This window comes from Aquila chrysaetos, chromosome Z (assembly GCF_900496995.4).
Source record: "Aquila chrysaetos chrysaetos chromosome Z, bAquChr1.4, whole genome shotgun sequence".
NCBI classification, from domain to species: domain Eukaryota; kingdom Metazoa; phylum Chordata; class Aves; order Accipitriformes; family Accipitridae; genus Aquila; species Aquila chrysaetos.
In genome coordinates, this window is record NC_044030.1 from 48428324 (window position 1) to 48446491 (window position 18168).

General features: G+C 38.8%; 1 protein-coding gene across 2 annotated transcripts in view; it reads right to left on the minus strand.

Annotated features, from left to right (window-relative positions):
• The window catches only part of TRPM6 (transient receptor potential cation channel subfamily M member 6), a 109379-nt gene that overhangs the window by 29030 nt on the left and 62181 nt on the right, over positions 1–18168 (minus strand). For both annotated transcript variants that reach the window (XM_030004071.1, XM_041120984.1), the window contains 10 exons: positions 17707–17987; positions 16406–16634; positions 15667–15822; positions 12764–12898; positions 11667–11795; positions 8630–8881; positions 7496–7670; positions 5773–5887; positions 3863–4062; positions 1402–1534 (listed from right to left, as the gene is read on the minus strand). In XM_030004071.1, coding sequence (XP_029859931.1) covers positions 1402–1534; positions 3863–4062; positions 5773–5887; positions 7496–7670; positions 8630–8881; positions 11667–11795; positions 12764–12898; positions 15667–15822; positions 16406–16634; positions 17707–17987 — 1805 coding nt within the window. The remainder of the gene's footprint in view (positions 1–1401; positions 1535–3862; positions 4063–5772; positions 5888–7495; positions 7671–8629; positions 8882–11666; positions 11796–12763; positions 12899–15666; positions 15823–16405; positions 16635–17706; positions 17988–18168) is intronic.

Below are 18168 nucleotides of genomic sequence, written 5' to 3' on the forward strand. Positions count from 1 at the left end.
TTGCAATGCTGCATTGGCTATTGCTGTAAATGTAAAATGTTGTAAAGTATACTTCTTGTCAGCCAGTCATCCTGCATTCCTACACTTCTTGTGCAAGAATGAGAAGGACAAGGCTCACACAAACCTACAGATACTCTTGCATTTCTCAAATACTGGAGACTGCTGGGAAAAAGGTCTTCTCAAGAACCTATCTGCCCTCTGGGAACAGATTCTGTATATCTGATGCCATCAGTTATCTTCAGGTAAAATTCAACTGCCCCAAAAGCAAAGCCTTTTTTTATGGTCTTCAAATCCCCAGTGAACAGTGCAAGAACTTCTTGGCCTGGAATGGTATCATTTTAACCAAATCATTATCTTCACATTTCCTGAAGATACTCTCCCTAGTGCTCTATCACTAAGACAATGATAAACTAGCTGCAGGCAATATGCAGAAGTTGCTCTTTTCCTTTGTCACTGAATAACTAAAAGATGTAGTAGTTAACCAATAGCTGAATAAAATCAAAGACCAGTGTTCCAAAATATTTTATTCACCTAAATTAATTTCTTGTATTAATGTCATATAATGCTGTGCAGGGTTTCACCATTGCACTCAGAAAAAAAATCCTTTCCAGATCTATATTTATCCACTAAATGAAATCTTGCTGTAATCGATTCTCCAGCTTTTGAACAAAGCTACTTATTTTATTTCTTTTACAGGGGACATTCATTTTGCCTGTGTGTTTTGCTTTAGTATGCAGAAAATAAGATTATGAGCAGGCAAAGATTAAGAGGCTATCTTTCTCTAGACAAAACACATTTATTAGATGAGACCAGTATTGGCATTCAGTAAGACTTTTTATAGCACTCACTTTCTTTAACTGTTCCCATTAAACTTAATGGCAGCTTTGCCATTGATTTCAATAGAAAGCTAAATTAGGCCAATACCAAGAGTTTTGAAACCCCATTGACAGTTGTATATTGACATTTTGCAAACCAAGACACTACATTGCAGATAACACTACAATGCTTACATGGTTATTTCTGTAAACAGCAGTTATACTTAATCACAAGCAACACTCTCACAATGTTCCTACATTAACATGTATTGTATGCCGTACTCTGGCATGTTTTCGTGGTGCCACCTGGTCTGCAAAAGTGAAACTGAGCAACACCTTGCTATACCCCTTTAACCACCTGCACACTGCACTCATCTGGGGATGCAATTCTGCCTGCAAGGCTTCCCAGCCAGGCCTGCTATCAGTTCAAACAGATACATGGTATTTCCATCAAATTAGCAAAGCCTATGCATGTTACTACTCCTCATGTTCACAGTGACCGTAACCTGTTTCAAAAGCATTAGCTTATTAAAGCCATTTATATCACAAATGTATGCAAAGAGCAAAAATCTGAAGCAAAACACACCTTTCTGTTGTCAGACGGATCCTTTCACTGTCACTGGAACTCAGGCTTTCATTCTTCTCATGAAAATATTTTTCCACACACTGTTCCTCAAAGTCGTGGAGTTTCTTTAACTCCTCATCACTTAGGTACAGCTCTGAACAAAGGAGGTAGGAGTTGTTATGAAGCATGCTGACAAATGCAATAGTTTACAAGCATCCATGAGGAAAAAAGAAAACTGTCAGAACTGTTTGCCTCACCCTCCCTTGACAGGAATAAATCAGACTTAACCCCATGAATTTGGGCTTATGTATAAAGACTTAACATGCCAAATACATGTAATCGTGTTTTTTATCCTTCCTTAGCCAGGGAGCAAAATCACACTGACAAAAATTCCAGTGCAATCCCTTTTAAACCCTCAAAAGTACATACCCAAATTGCTGCTCACAAATATGTATTTTCTCCCAAACTTTGTCCTGTATTTTGTTGTACTTGTGGGACTCACGAGACTTATAGGTATGTAAGACTTACAAAGATTTCACCATAATTTGGTCCAGGCATTCATTTAGGGCTAGTCACCTGTAACAATTACAGTCCTTTCAGGTACTCAAAGCTACAAAGCTTTTTTTTTCACCTAATTGCTTCACATGTTCATACGTATAAAACAATAAGCAAGATTACTGGGTGAAATAGAACACATTCAAAAGTTTAAAACCCCACAGCTTGGGCTGCTTATGATGCTATTCTTCTAGCACACCATGACTTCTGAGAGAACAGATCAATTATAAGTCAGTATGGAGAAATGCATATGGTGAAAAGCGCCTTTTTTCTTTCCTTTTTTTAGGTACCAGAGTCCTCACTGCCCTTGCTAGGGGCTATCTGTGTCAAGCAACACGGCAGTATTTGCTATAAGCATGTAATACTCGGCTGCGACACACAGCTCAGTGGGGAAGCCCCCCGCAGTTCTCTGGGGTCCCCATCTCACTCCGAATGAGACTGGATCACCTCCTAGGCTCCTTTTCCCCCTAACCCATCTGTGTTCTTGCCTCCAAGATTTTACTCTCTGTATCTTGGTACTTTCATCGATTTTCCACAGGGTGGCACTGGATCCTCATTGCTAAAACCAGTTAATTCTAACCACACCAAAATTTAAGTAGAAGAAACTTATGAAGTAATTATCAAGCAATGCATAGGCATATAGGCATAGGCATATAGAAAAGGGACACAAAAGTACATAAACAGAAAAAAGTCTCTTTCTGAGAAAAGTGTAGGCAAGGCATAAGCCCTCTTCTATCCAAGGACTTTTAGATGTGCTAAGCAGTGTTTTGGTTTTTCTTGTGCCTAATGCACCTTACAAGAAAGACGCTCTCTATGCTATGTCAGTGACTTATACTATGCATGCATATAAAATAAACAGTGGTACTTCAAAGGCAGGCTGATGTATCTAGTCATGATAGAGGAGCTGAGCCTGGCAGCAGGAGTAAAGCGGCTCAGCATTGATTAGTTAAGCCCATTTTTTAACTCTGTAACCACCTGTGAGCATGCCAGATCTTCAGGGATTCATGTTCAGCAGAGAAAATTCTAAGTGAACCATAACCCACGCAGGGTCTGCTCACCTCTGTTATTAGGCATCGAGGATATACATTGCATCAAAAAGGATGAGGCCATATAATACTACGCACCAATGTACCCCTATGTTTTTTTAGATAAGGTTACAGCCACCAGCCTCTCCTCGTTCCCATTCCCCTGCCTCACCCCACCAACCACCAAGCCCCACTACTGGGTAGTCATTCCCATCCCAACACCTTGTGGTCCCCTCCCTGCAATGGCTAGGGCTGCTCCTGGCAGAGCTGCAGGAGCTGGTGACAGTGGGACAGGGAACTGGCATTGCCTGAAAAAGTCATTAGGAAGGACCCTGGGATGGAGAAATCCAGGTTGGGAAGGGTGAAGGAGGTGGGCTTAAGGTGCAGTGATGAGCCTGTGCACAAAGGCAAAGATGCAGCGTGGAGGTGGGAGGCCCCTATCTATGTTCTCTCTCTCTGCATCTGCCATCACTGGATCTCCTCTGTGGCTACTTTCTCTGGGCAATTAAAAATGAATTGTTGGTCTTTTCAGGACAAACATACAGAAATGTGTACCTCCAGTATTGTTTACTTTCTTTCAAAATAAGGCTTTTCATTCCTACGGAGTAAGTTGCTGTCACTTTATTTCAGCTCAGAGTTGTGATGTATTTTGACTGATGCACAGTATGTAGCACAGCAAAAGCCACATACAAAGCAAAGCATTCCCCTAGTCACAGTCACTTTTTCCTACAAGAGTTCTCAGACAAGCAGGTTAAATTCAGTTTTGCAAATAAAAACAGCCTCCTACTCAGAGAATGTCTTTTTTTTTTTTTTTTGGAGGAACTGAGCTACAAAGTGATGGGAGGCTGGCAAAACATTCCTCATGAACTATTTCTTTTAGTCCCCAGCTTAGCTCTGCTTACTTAGTCCAACGTCACCTTCCTCTTGATCCAGCTCATTTGGGGGCCGATGGTGGAAGATGCGGTTTATGAGAAGTCCAATGTGGCTCAGGAGGATGAATGGTGGGGGCAGCCATGGCTTCTCATGGTAGGTCATAATGTAGCGGTACCGGTTGTACTTCCAGAGCTTGTTCGATATGGATTTCAAATCATAATAAACATTACTGAGAAGAAAGATAGAGGGGGAAGGAGGGTGAAACACTCCTGTGAGGAATACTCCCAATACAGCACAAGATGCTTGTCTACAGATCTAATTTGACACTGAAGAAAAGTCCCATCCCTCCAGTGAGGTAAATCAGCTTAGCAACTTTCATTTAACAAAGCAGCAGCATGTGCCTGCAGCTAGTGCACTGAGAATGAGATCTTCAAAGCTGCCTAACGGATTTGGAGATCCAATTCCCATTCACATTAATGGGAACTGGGCAAAAAATATCCCTGAAGTGGCTTTGAAATCTCAGCCAGATTATTTAAACTTTAATACATAGCCTAACTGAGAATTCAACATTGTCTGCCTCTTTGGACTGGATTAAATGTAGGAGTCAGGCTAAGGAAACAGTGTTAACAAAATGGTTCTTTGCACTCCCCCTAAACAAAATACTTGCTGCAAGACACAGCTACACGAGCAATTCTTCTGCAGGGTAGTCTTTGGAGCTGTTATATTACTAAACGTGACTGTTGTTGCACTGAATAATTTCCTGTACCTACTATTATAGACCCAAGCGCAGGAAAGCAACTTTGTGGTTTCTGGCACTGTAATTTCAGTTGCACTGTCATACTACACAGCCAGCATATAATCACAAAAACATCAGCTTTGCTTCTGGGAGCATAATTAAATATATTTCTCATACCCATTTTTGGTCCCACTTCTGGAACAATCAAATCACTAGGCAGAAGATTTAACATATCATTATTGCTGAAGGTTTAAATCTAGAAATAATTCAAATTACAATTTCACAGCTGTGTATTACAAAAAAAAAAATTGATGCCTTGCCACAATTTCAGGAAAGGGATTTCTAATTGGAAGTGGGAATAGGATGAGTTTTGATCATTCAGGTTTTTTTGAATATTAATCACTACATTTCTTCATTTGAAATTTTTTAACCTACAGCTGACTTTTTTTTCCCCAGAAATACTAGAACTCTAGGAAATAATAATTAACTACTTGGGTTAGACTGCTCTTTACTAATATTTTACAGAACTTGATCTACTACAAAGGCTTCCCTGTTAAAACTTGAAAGGCCAGAATTACTATAAAGACACTGATTAAATATTATAGAATTACTATGAATTACTACAGAATTACTATAAAGAGCATTCCTACTCAGGCAACAGACATTAAAAAGCAGATAGTTAAAAACACTACAGTTAGATTTCAGTCTAGAACATATCAAATTGCACCAAACAACAGGAATTTTCAAATTATTTCCTAAAGGAAGAGCATGCTCCTACAAAGTCATTATCCTCTTCCCTTGAATACCTTCTCCACGTATCTGTCAATTTAAACCTTGGGCTACCCTATGATGAACTTTATATAGGCTCTCAGCACAACAAATACAACTTCCACGAACAATGGACAAACTACTTCAGAGCTGAATTAATGTTGTTTGTTTGCCAGCTGGAGTTGTCCACTTTCACAGAGTCAGACTCTGTTTAAATGGCAAAACAGTTTAGGTGTCTGCTCACCATCCCCTTCCTCCCACCCTCTTACCTCTACCATTCTTTTTTTATTCACTGGATCCCCATGGAAGATGGGGTAACAACCACCATCAACATGCCCCTGCTGTGGCATTTTTGGTGAAAGGCTTTTGCAGAAGTGTTGGCAGAACATGTATTAGTTGCTTTTGCTTTTGTAGTAAATATACCATGGTACCTACTTAAAGAAAGCAATAAGCAAGTTGACCATGATGATGTACTGCACAAATAGGTAGACAGCTTGGAGGAACGGTGTGAGGAAGGAGCCAGGAGGACAGTCTTCATTGGTTTCACAGACTGAAATTGAAGGACATACAGAGCATGTTTAGCATGGAAATCAGAGCAGAGCACAACAATGGCATGTGGTTGTCATTTGCCCCAGCAAGAAACAGAATAGTCCTCATTACTTTCATGGAGATACATACTAAATTTCCAACTAAAAAGTCTAATTCCACATAAAGGAGATCTGAGACCTCTTCATGGTACTACTGCCCCATAGTTTCCATTGCAATTCATAAGCTGTAGACACCATTTCATACATATCCATTCTTACGCCAGTCACCCTGACTTTTTGTTAAAGGGAAAAATAATGCAGCTGAAATGTATTTGAGAGAAGGCATACACTCAAGTAAACTGAAATCCAAATCTTTGATCCTTAAAGCAAGTGGAAAAGTTTTCACTGATTGCACTGTGGAAAGGATACAGCGCAAGGGCTGCTTTATCAGTACTGGAGTGTTATTCCTTCAGACCTTCAGTAAGATCACATTAACTCATGTGCAAAAGGATATATGGCTACAAATATTTGTGAGACAAAGCAACAAATCATAGAAATTAAGAGATCTCTCTTAATATTTTTAAACTGTCAAAATACATACTTTTCAGTCTTTATAATCTTTAAGCAAATATCACATGTTTGAGGAAATTTTAAAACACATTTAAAAGGCACCAGCCCTAAATTCAGGACATATTCCACAGCATAAAGAGTCATTAGAGAAATCATAGCTTTATTTGGGAAGTCTCAAATTTCTAAAGGTTTAGCATTAATAAGTGATTAAATGGATTAAACTGTGAAACTTAAGAGTATGCTTTCATTTAAAGAATTCTGACTTAATATAACCAAAATACATAGCAATCATGTGACTGTTTCAGCAATAAAATGGATGCAACATCTTAAATTATTTTAATGAATCAGGTCTCTGCTGAACTATGTATCTTAAGTATTTGTATCTATTTGCATACCTACTTTTCTATTTTAGGGACTATTTTACTTGTACCCATCACTTAGCAGCATGAGAGTGCCTTCCATCTGTAATGCTGAAATACCTCCTGGAGTGTCTGGTTCTCTCTTACTGAGTCAAGGTCAAAGCCATAATCAAAATATAAATTTTTTCCTATTTACATTGATTGGTTCTATTCTCCCTATGTTCAACTGGTTTATCTATTTAAGAATGATACCAGGTAACTCTTATTATGGTGAAAAATAATTTTTCTTTCTTATTTTTCCTCTTTTTGTTTTCCCCTTATTCTTTCTTCCTTTAAGGCAACTTTGTAGTCTTCTCTCCAAGAGATCAGTAGCTTTGGATTCGCCTAATTGGAAAGTCATTTCACCGCCAGATCCCCTGACCATGAACTAGCTTAGTATTATTTCCTATGTGCTTTGCTCTGAGCTTTGCAATATACTTCATTTGAAAAGCTAAATTTGAAGGTTTTAAACCTTACTCTTTATTTTTAACAAAGAAACTGATATTCTCACATTTATTCATGCAGTATTACTCATTAAGGACACATATATTCTGGAATCAAAATTGTTTGAGAAAGAATAGACTCAATATGTAATCAAAAGTCTAGTAGCCCAAAGTAGGCATTAGATTCAAGCTGTTAGGTTGTACTGTGAAAATTACCTACCATCTATTTCTCCAGCATAGACCTCACCAAACATCATCCAGTAGGGTTGAAATACAATATCTCGTGCCAGAGTCCAAGAAGGAGGCTCCTCTGGTGAAAGGATTGCCTTTCGTGACACTCCAAAACTCAACAAGACTATGGCCATCATGACCACAATATAGAACATGTTTGCTGTCTGGAAGACATGTTTGCATGAAAGAATTAGCTGTGTTAATTATATGTAAAGGAGACATACACTTTAGGGAAGAGTATTAACCACTGTTTTTACAAATCAGAATATAAAACCAGGGCTAATAATCTAATATGCTGAAGGAAAAAAAAATAATTATTTATATGACCTGGACTACCCACATATTTTATAAAGGTTAAAGTCACCCTGGACCAAAAAGGCCACAAGTCCTGCTTGCCTCTCAATTCCCTCTTAAGATCTTAAGCAAGATTTGAAAAATGCAGAGAACTTATGATAGTGCTTTTCCTCAGTAGTATTTCTTCCAAACTGAGAGCAAGGAATAGCAGTGAAAATTATTTTGCCTTCTAATACTGAATTGGAATTACTATGCAAGACAGAATATAAAAGCATTAATAAGATAGTTCCCAATAACTGAGGGAAATTACAGTGGGAATCTGCAGATGTCCCTAAAGACTAAGCAGCAGTTCAGCAGCAGTTCTTATACCAAAAGAGAAAAAAAATTAACTTTGATCTCAGAGAAATTTTGCCTGCTAAAATGGGATATAATTATTTGAATCAAAATGTAAAATAATAATGAGACAGTTTCCAAGAGCTAGGGGAATTATCTACAGTAGTGAGCCTGTCTGCAAGAGACAGTGATTTTTCTTTCTCCTATTATCAAGCTGGATCAGAAACTCAACTCAAATGCAACCCTTCTCTAAGGAACGAAGCAAAAATGGCTTTTGTGAATAAATTCAAATAATGAATAAATTACAGAGAACTGAAATTGATTTTGGTCAACTCACAAACAGAAAAAGACATGGTATTTTCAGGTAATACATTCACTATGAATTATTGGGTGACCTCTCCTTTGACCATCATTCTTTTCTGTCACTTCTGACCTTTACACATTTCTCAACAAATGCCTTACCTACAAAAATATTGCTCCAAAGCATAATACTTACCATTTTTCCAATCATTGTCAGGTATGGGCCAGCGTGCTGATTCACAGCAAAAAGATCAAGGAGCCGAGCATACCAAAATATTATATCCAAGCAGTAAAGTAGCCTCCCTGCAGTTTGAACAGGGGGGTCGGACCAGCGCAAGCCAAAACCAATCATAAACAGGATGATAGCTATAGAATCAGTAAAATTCCAGTATTCAGAAACCCAAACCTTCACTTTTTGGCGAAATTTTCCAGGTTCTGAGATAAATACCTGAGTAGAATGTGGGAAAAACAAACAAACAAACAAACAAACAAACAAACAAACAAACTCCATTAAAGTCACAGATACTTTCTTTAACCTTTTCTGTCTGAACTGTTTCATGATATTTGGGAATGTATAATTTTTTTCCTTTTTTTTTTTGCAGACCTGTGTACTGCATATTGCCATTCACAGTTCATTGAGGTTTGTACTTACAGTGTTGTATTGCTCAAGTATGCCATACCAAATAGGATAGCTCTTTCTAAGGAAAATGGATTCTGAGCCTGAACCCATTCACTAAAGAGCACATTCCTCAGCACAAAAGAGCAGCCAATATAGAACTGTTATGCCTACATATCATTATAAATTAACAAGCATTTATTCTAGAGGAATGGTCACAACCTGCAACAGCCCTTTCAAAAGCCCCTAAGTCATGGAAAGTACCAACCTAACCTTGCTGATGGGAAAATAACGAATGCCTTTTATTTCAGACTGAAAATATAAAGAAAGATCCTTGTATTCCACCAAGGACACGCTAAAAAAAGGACTGCTGGCAACTAGCAAGGTAAAGAATGAAATATTCAATCCCTGAACTGTGAGGTGCCCCAAAGGGATTTTAAGCTTCACTGAGCAAATGTGTGAAGTGGAATCTTTGGGAGGCCACAAATAAAACCTTTGCACATTGTGCAAGTGAGGCCAATTATGCAGTGCTATGTAAGATCACACTGATAAGTACCAAGCAAAGGAGAGATTTTGAAATGTTACGCCCTCATTCTGCAAGAATTTATGCATATGAACACATTAATGTAAACAAGTGATCCTACTCAATACAGCTGGACTAACTCACATGAGGAACTAGTTGCCGGATCAGGGCCTAAGGCTTTAATAATTAGTTGATACAATCTAGAGAAACAGAGTCTTGCAGTTATATAAAACAAGGCTCTCAGCAGTTAATTAGCTGCACGTGTAAGACACAGTGTCCTACAAAGTCTTTGCCAGCAGACCAGAACTAGTACATGGACAAAGAAAATCAACTAGAAGACATGAATCTCAAAGTCTCCAATGAATGTTAATGCTAGAAGGAAGAGCTGAAGAGCTGATGTTTCCACTGTTCCACCATCAACACGATGCAACAGCACAACAGTGATTTCCAAAGTGCTTGCTGTTTCACATTCAATTTTTTTCTCAATTACACAATCCTTGTGTAGGTTTTTTCAATTTTATCTCATGCAGCCACAGAACTTGCATGTTTATTCAAGCTTCAATATATTCCCAGTATTTCTGCTGCCCCTTGAAATCCTTCACCTCTCTCATACTGATGTCACAGTCTTCTGAGTGATCTGTTGTAACAGCATCCTTCACTCAGAACTGTGACTGCTTTTTTGCAGTTTTATTCCTCTAAAAGTACAGCATTTCAAATGTCATATAAAAGACAATTCACACTACTATTGTTTACTATGTGCTGATTCTACAGTGAAGATATGTCTGACCAGATACAATAATTTGGGAAACATATAGCTGCCTTTGTCCCCAACCTCAGGTTTGGAGTGCAAGTTGTGTTCAGAAGCTTGGATCTAATCAACTGCAAATAATTGCAATTAATTTTGATTGGAATATAATTTTTCCATGTTCAGTGAATCCAGCATTAAAAGTTGATGGTGGGTTTTTTCCAGTTTTGTTTATAGAAGGTCAGTTAGACTTGATGGAGACCCATAGATTATTCTACACATAACACCTTTTAATTGATAACAATGTCCATGCTGAAAGTAAATATCTAAAGACAAATTCCATATACGTTATAAGAAACCTAATGGTCCACTCAAAAAAATTAAGAAACTGATAGCATATGTCCATACATTCTGTATGGTATGTCTAAATATTTTTACGGTTTTAATATTTTTGTACCAGCTGTGGAAACTGGTTTGCTGCTAGATGACTCTAAAGGTGAGATTTGGTAAATAATTATTAAAAATCTTATACTAACACTATGATTGAAACAATAGACAAAAGTGTAGCCAGGTAATTAACTAGTAGAGGTAGTTACTCATAAGTTTTACAGTTCTTTGCTCTTATGACTGGATGTTCCTGTACATTAGATAAGAATAATATTGAAACCGACCATATGTGACTGAAACCATGTTAAGCTCCAAGATCAAAGAACAAGGATGACGAACAAAGACTTGAAGGTCAGCCAACAGAATTTCAAATGGGTCAGTGGTCACAAAAGCAGCCCTTTGACTCAAATGAAGAACCATTGCGCATGATCGGACGTAGGCAGTACTATGATAATCAGTCACAATAATTTTTATGTATATGTATACTAATCTGATTAATATGTAATTAGTTACCCCATAAAACCTGTTTGTGCTGAAGCTTTGGCATACACGCTGGGTGGAGTTATGTCCCGTGCATCCAGCGCTGCAATAAAGAATGCCTGCTTTCTAAAACTCCAAAACGAGTCTTAGAGAGTTTCTTCAACCGACTTTTCGGTATCAAAACAGGTGCCTATACTGGGGCTCCAAATTTCAATTCAGCACAATCACTCTCAAGTGACCTGCACATTACCACTGGCTTTACACAAAAACAGAGCTTTAAGGACAAACTTTAAGATGCATTTTCAAAGCCCAAGTAATGGTCTTCAAACAAAAGACTTCTCAGAAATAAATGCCCTGTATAATTCTTTCCTTTGTTAAATTCTCTGCAAAAAAAATGCAGGATTTCACATTCTTCAGTTTATGGTATTCTCTGGTTTATAATATATCCTCTATAGTTGAGAAGTGTGAATGGAAAAGCTTACCTCCCTGACTTTTTCAATAGCGGTGCTGAAAACATAAATGATAACAAGCCACTCTTGCACACTTGGTCTTGGTTCCATCTTCACCAACACAGTGTAAGTGAAGAGCATGAGGAACGCCATGTATGCCATCTACAAAACACATGGTATATAATCCATATGCACAAAAATCTCTAACAAGTTTCTGCAAACATATTAACAGGTGATTAGCCTAACTATATGTATTCAAACTGTCAGATTTTTGAGCCCAAAATCTTTCCTCCAGTTCTCCAAAGTATTTTTTATGGGAATATCCTTAAACATCATTTGGAAATTGGTGCTTTAGCCCTGAAAAAATGGGAGCAGAAGACGAACTATTGCAGCACATGTTCACCTAGGCCCCAAACCCATATATGAGACAGAATATTTTATCTGCACAACCGTTACTTGAATGTAAAGGCAGTGCCATGCTTTTATCCTATCCTTCCGTGGGAGCAAGTAACCATTCTCAAAGCTATATGAATCACTGCCGGTTAATCAGTGCCTTCCAAAACACAGGAAGAACAGTATTAGGTGGAAAGCACATATTTTAAAGGTACCAGCACACGCTATAAATATATCTAAGATAATAGATTAACTTATAAAGCAGTTAACCACACCCTGTTAAAGGAGTAACAGTTTATGTACATGGTGGTCTGACCCAACAGGCAGCCTGATCTTGAACATCCTAAGCTCTACTGACACAGGGCTAGTTACTAAAATTAATTTAATAAATGCATATTTCTCTATAGCAAATGATATCCTATAGATTAATATTCACTCCTTCAGAAACAGTTCCTAAAGAAAGGGACACAAATATCTGTGAGGTAGTTAAGGCCAGCTTCAAATTTATTTCTACATGTGCAATTAAACACTGTAAAAAGCTGTGCTCAGGTTTTTCTTTAGTTCCTTATAATCATTCTCCTTTTTTTTTTTTTCTTTTTTTCAATGCAGCTGCATGATTTTAGCAGAAACACTAAGTGGCTGCAAATCCATGCCAGGCAAAGTAAAAGCAGCATCAAGCAGTATTTGAAGGATTAAAGGAAGGTTTTGGCAATCTGAGTTCTAACATGATGACCAACCGTGTGAAACCAGAACTTGACAATTGGTGCGTTGTAGAACTCATAGATTTTTCTAGTGCCAGGCAGGTTTCCTTGTCCACCGTCTACTTGGCTTTCATCAGACTTCTGGGCAACCTTCTCCACATCATAATCTTTCTTTAAAAGGAAACAGCATTTTAAAAGTAAGAAGCCATGGTCTATGATTGCAAAGGTTGTGTCATGTTAGAGGGGAGACAGGCACAGATGTTTAAGCTTTGTTCTGAATATACAAACCATTAGTGTAGCTTGATTTTGTCTGGTTACAGCCATCTCATTTGCAACAATTAACATGCACACTTTTCCACTATAAATACTCATTTAGAGTTTGCTCTTATGACCACAGGCAGTGGACTGGGCATCACCAGACCTGAATCCACTCCTGTTTCTGCCACAATTTCTTTAAGTCTTTAAGCAAAGTCACTTAATCACTCTGTGTCTCACTTTCCCCATCTGTGAAATACAGGTAAATAACAACTCCCAATACGACATAACTGTGTTAGCTAGAACTCCACTGACAACTGTGGCACATCCTGAAATAAGGGAATAAGCATCACATTTCTATTTCTGCTCATGTATACAGTCGCATCGAAAATGTCAAGACAATGAAATTCTAAATACAGAATCTAATTGCTTCTTTTGATGTATTGTATGCCTGATATGAAGATGAGGATGAAATAAGTACTCTCTTGCAAAGATCTGCCTACAAAAAATACAGGTAACTTCTTTATTATCTTCAGTAAAATAAAACCAAAAAAGCAAACACACTTGATTCTGTATCCAGAGTTTGATATTTGTCTGAGTACCCCTCTGAAAGTACAAATATCTGATGGCCACTGAAGCCTAAAAAGAATTGCAGACACAGAGCAGTGGGCAACTGACAAAACCAGAAGGTGCTTAAAGGAGTTTCCAGAGATGAAGGAGAGAGGCCTGGGGAAACTATAAATAGCTAATACTTGGGCAAGGCTGAGGGAACCAGACTACCTTGTTCAGTTTTGTTTCAATGCTGGCCAATTGCCTTGGCTAAAATCAATGCTACAACCTACTGCTACTATACATCTGCAGTATAGAACTTTTATGTGACATATTTACCCCTACTACGCAACATTTCCTTGGGTTATCAGGGGAAAACTGATTCTTTTTATCACACTAGACTCAAAGAAGTGCTAAACCAGAGAATTTGATACACAGAATCATCCCAGCATGTTAATATCAGATCCTCCGATGTGAAGGAGAGAATTTGTCCCATGAAAGAGTGCAATTTCCAGCTGTAGCAGGTCACTGGAATTTATGACTGTGTGTGAAAGATGCTCTATGTGGCACATGTACACTGTTGAAATTTTCTGTATATTCTTCTATAATACTTCATATCAGAGTATTTAAGAAAAAGTAGTAGCTCAGCCCTTTGTTTTAAACAACACTCTACATTAGATACAATCAGAGGTTAAGCTTATTGCTAGCACAGGAAGGAAGCAGCGTGTCTGAGGCAGGTCAGAAAAGTGCTTATGTCCATTGCTGTGTTGCCTTCTACCAGACTGCAGGGGTGGTCTTGCTGCAAATAATTACAATTGGCTTGTCCTCTGTATGATAGCTGTTACCTAACCCCATAAAAAGCATTTTTGAACTGACTATATTAGACAGGCACTGCAGGATATAATGGCTTTGAGCATTTTTTTGCATCAGAGAGAGAAAACACAAGCGTGGCATTGACAAGCCTACCATGCTGCTGCAAAAGCCCTCAAAGACAATCCACGGTCTTTCATTTTACACAAATTGAAAGTTAACTGAGAAGGTCCCAAGCAATCTACAATACTTACATGCTGTAAGATAAGCAGAGCAAAAAAAGATTGCCTGACAGCTCTCACTTGACAATCCTGTTTTCATTTGTTAGCACCTCACCAACATTTACCTTTTTGGATGGAAATTCTCTGTGTCTGCTGTCTACCTCAGACTGAAAACTTTTGGAAATTTTCAGTTTAAGGAATGCTTTGTGGAGAATGAGAAAAAGAAAGGACAGGCAATTCTGTTTAGCGGAAGTCTGGGGGAATTCAGATCTTAAAAGGCAAAGACTTCACCTGTGCTGGAGACTCCCCACAGACAGGCCTAAGAAGGACTTTTGCACAACCACAGGTCCCTGCAGAGTGTTTCAGGACTCAGTTCAGGTAACTAAACCAAAAGCACAGTGCCTCTCTTGTGCTTTAAATGGCATCTCTGCTAGGTTCAAGCGATGCAGAAGAAGAGATACCCTGTTTTTCAACAAGTAGGGCAGGAGCTAGACCTCTGGAAGGGCTATGGTGTAATTCAGGAAACAAAATCTCAAGGAGAGATTAAGAGTGAAGGATGGCCATGAAGAGGGGGAGAGGCTGCAGCTGAGACGTGGGGCAGAGGCTACTGGCCAGGCAGAGCAGAAGGAAGGAGTGAGCTGGAGAGGATGAGACCTGGCCTGCCTCAGTTCTGCTGTTTCCCTGCTTTGGACAGCAAAACTGGGCAACCTGAATTGAGTTTTATGGATATGATTTTGTGTACGATATGAAACCATTCTTAAGATTGTTTGGTATACAAGATTGAATAGGTATTTATCTGCAGCTTGAATAGACTTTGTGCCCTAAAATAACTGTGTAACTGACAGATAATTATAATCTCATTATACTTTTGTGAGGTTGGGAAGGATTTTCTCATTATGACCAGCACAGAAATGACACCCAGGACAGATGAAGTGAATTGTCCAAGGTCACTTCAGTCTGTATCCAAACCAGGGATCAAATACCTACTTCTTGAGAATTGGGCCCTGACACTTCCAGCTGATCACCTTCTCCTCACTCCACAGGATTATACTGTGGTAAACAGACAGACCTTGACACATAAATGACTGAACATTGCAGACTAACCAGAGACAAGGCATCTTTAATGCTGGTTGGGCTCTGATCCCCATGATACCATGTGAACTGGTGGAAGTCTTGAGACTGAGGCACATGAGACATTTCTGCCTTGCTTTTAAACTCCAGCATCAAGATGGTGGGAGGCAGGAGAATACTGATAATGACCTAAAAGAGAGACACAAGATTCAGGAAATTAATTCAGCAGTGATAGCATAGACCTGAGGCCATAGTCAGCCATGCACAAACCCAGTGCAATTCCATTGGCCTGGGAGGGAGCCACTGGTGTGGGGAATCTCTATCACACTCCTACAGCCTCCAAAGAAGTGCGTTGCTCTTGACTGTTTTGTGGCTTTGAAGAGTGTCATGGTATCTGGGAATACTTTAGATATGGCTCCCTATGACCAGAGGGCATCAGCAGCTGCCATCAGCAGCTCAGATGGAGAACCAGCAATGCAGGGCAGTGAGAGCAGGTGGGGAGGAACTGAAGGGTGCTGAGAGAATGGGAACAGCAAAAAAACCCTCACGAAATGCATTCTCCTAACGTCATCCGACAGCTGCTTTTGCAAAGAAGTAAACCAGAAGCAAGTACTGTCTTCCCATCTTTCTTTTCTCTCCCAGATGTGCACGTTCCAATCCATACTTAAGCACATTTGTCTGAAGCTGCATTAGACACGTTCATAACCACAAAGACATGTATAAAGCATCTAAACAGCAGGTAAATGCTCAGAAAAAGCTAAAGTGATGCTACCTTAAACCAGGAGTTCTTCCGCATCTTCAGGCGTCCCATCCACATATCAGTCAGCAGCATCTGTGTGCAAGTATGGGATACGAAAGGCCGCAGCCCCACAGACACTGCTAGTTTTAAGCAAGTTGAGTTGCTCCAGTTTTTCAGTTCATAGGTCAGCAACTTCATGGCCATCTGCTCATTTTGTTTGAATGCTTTCTCCAGCACATCTAAAGCAAGCTGCCCAAATTCCCTAGAGCAGGAAGGAATTAACAGTTAAAATAACAGGGATGAGTCAAAAATCAGAATCACTGCTGCAAAGAGGTTGGTTCAAAAACTCCATTAACTAAAGTTCAGCTAACAATCTCAGTAAGTATGCCTTCTCCCATTTTTCCCATTGCTTTATCAATGTATCTAGTGAAAAATAATTTGGGCAGTAAATCTATTTAGTCCTAATCACAAGGTTTAGGGTCCTTCTGTTTTCTGGGGTTTTTTTTGTTTTGTTTTGTTCTTAATCTCACTCAGCAATCAAAATGGACCCTACAAAGTTCTGTGTATTGCCTTCAACAACAGACTTATGACCACTGTAGGCAAGCATTGCAGGCAGTTGCAAAAGCCTCTTCTTTTACACTGGCTCTTAAAAATCTCTGTAGGTAAGACTCCTCAAGGAAGATACACCTTCCTTTAAATTAAGCTTTGGAGCTGCATGCAAAACAAGACAGCACATCTTACTGTACTCTGAATCTGAGACATGATGTCCACAAAGCATACAATATGTCATTAACAAGAAAAACTACTAGAAAACACTAACATGAAACTATAAACTTGAAGAAAATTCTTGGTCTACCTCATTTTTTATTCACTCAGTTATTTCAGCATACATTTTTCTTTAGGTCTTACACAGAGCAGGATTTAAGCACTGATTTTAGTTTGCTCGTTACCACATTACAGATTTGAAAAGTCCAACGCATGTGTGCCATATGGCTTTTTAACAAGTTGAACTGGAAGGGAGGCTGTAAGGGAAATTTCAATCTTCCACTTGATCATTTAGCAGACAGTGAGCTACGCATTACTCACCTACATTTTAATTTTCAAATATGCAACTAGATAACATGCTAATAGCTTTCCTTTAACTCATGACCAGACTGCACACCAATACATAGCTCCATTATACAATATGAAGAGTGGGCAGCTGAAAGTATTTCTTTTACACTTTGTAGTCCACAGCACGACTAACCTTACAAATTCTTAGTGGATTAGGAAGATATCTAACCATTCTAAGCACTGCAGAACTTTATTAACTGAAGTGAAAGGAGAACTCATACTTTGAGTACTTCTTGAGTTCTTCTGAAGTGTCATCCACCATGTTGCTCTGTTTAGCTTCATGTGCCATCGCCCTGTAAAGTTTACAAGCCACAACAGCTTTCACCATGGCTTCCTCTCCATGCTGCCAGAAGAACATCGCCATCCTTTGCCTTTTCATTAATACTGCCCAAACCAGGAGGTCGTTATAGGGGTAGATAAAGCCAGATGACTCATAGTTCTCTGCAAAGTTTATTTCCTCTTTTGATTTCTTCTTACACTTATGGAAAGCAGTGGATCTTTCCTATGAATTTGTTTTTCAAAAAGAAGAAAATCTCAATGAATGGTTGAGGTTCAGATTCATGTAAATAAAACTGCACACAAATCTGAATTGCAAGTAGCAAACTATTTGACTGTTATATACATTTAAATCATAAACCACAGCTAAGATCACATTCAGATTACCAATGCTAAGAAGCTAGTAA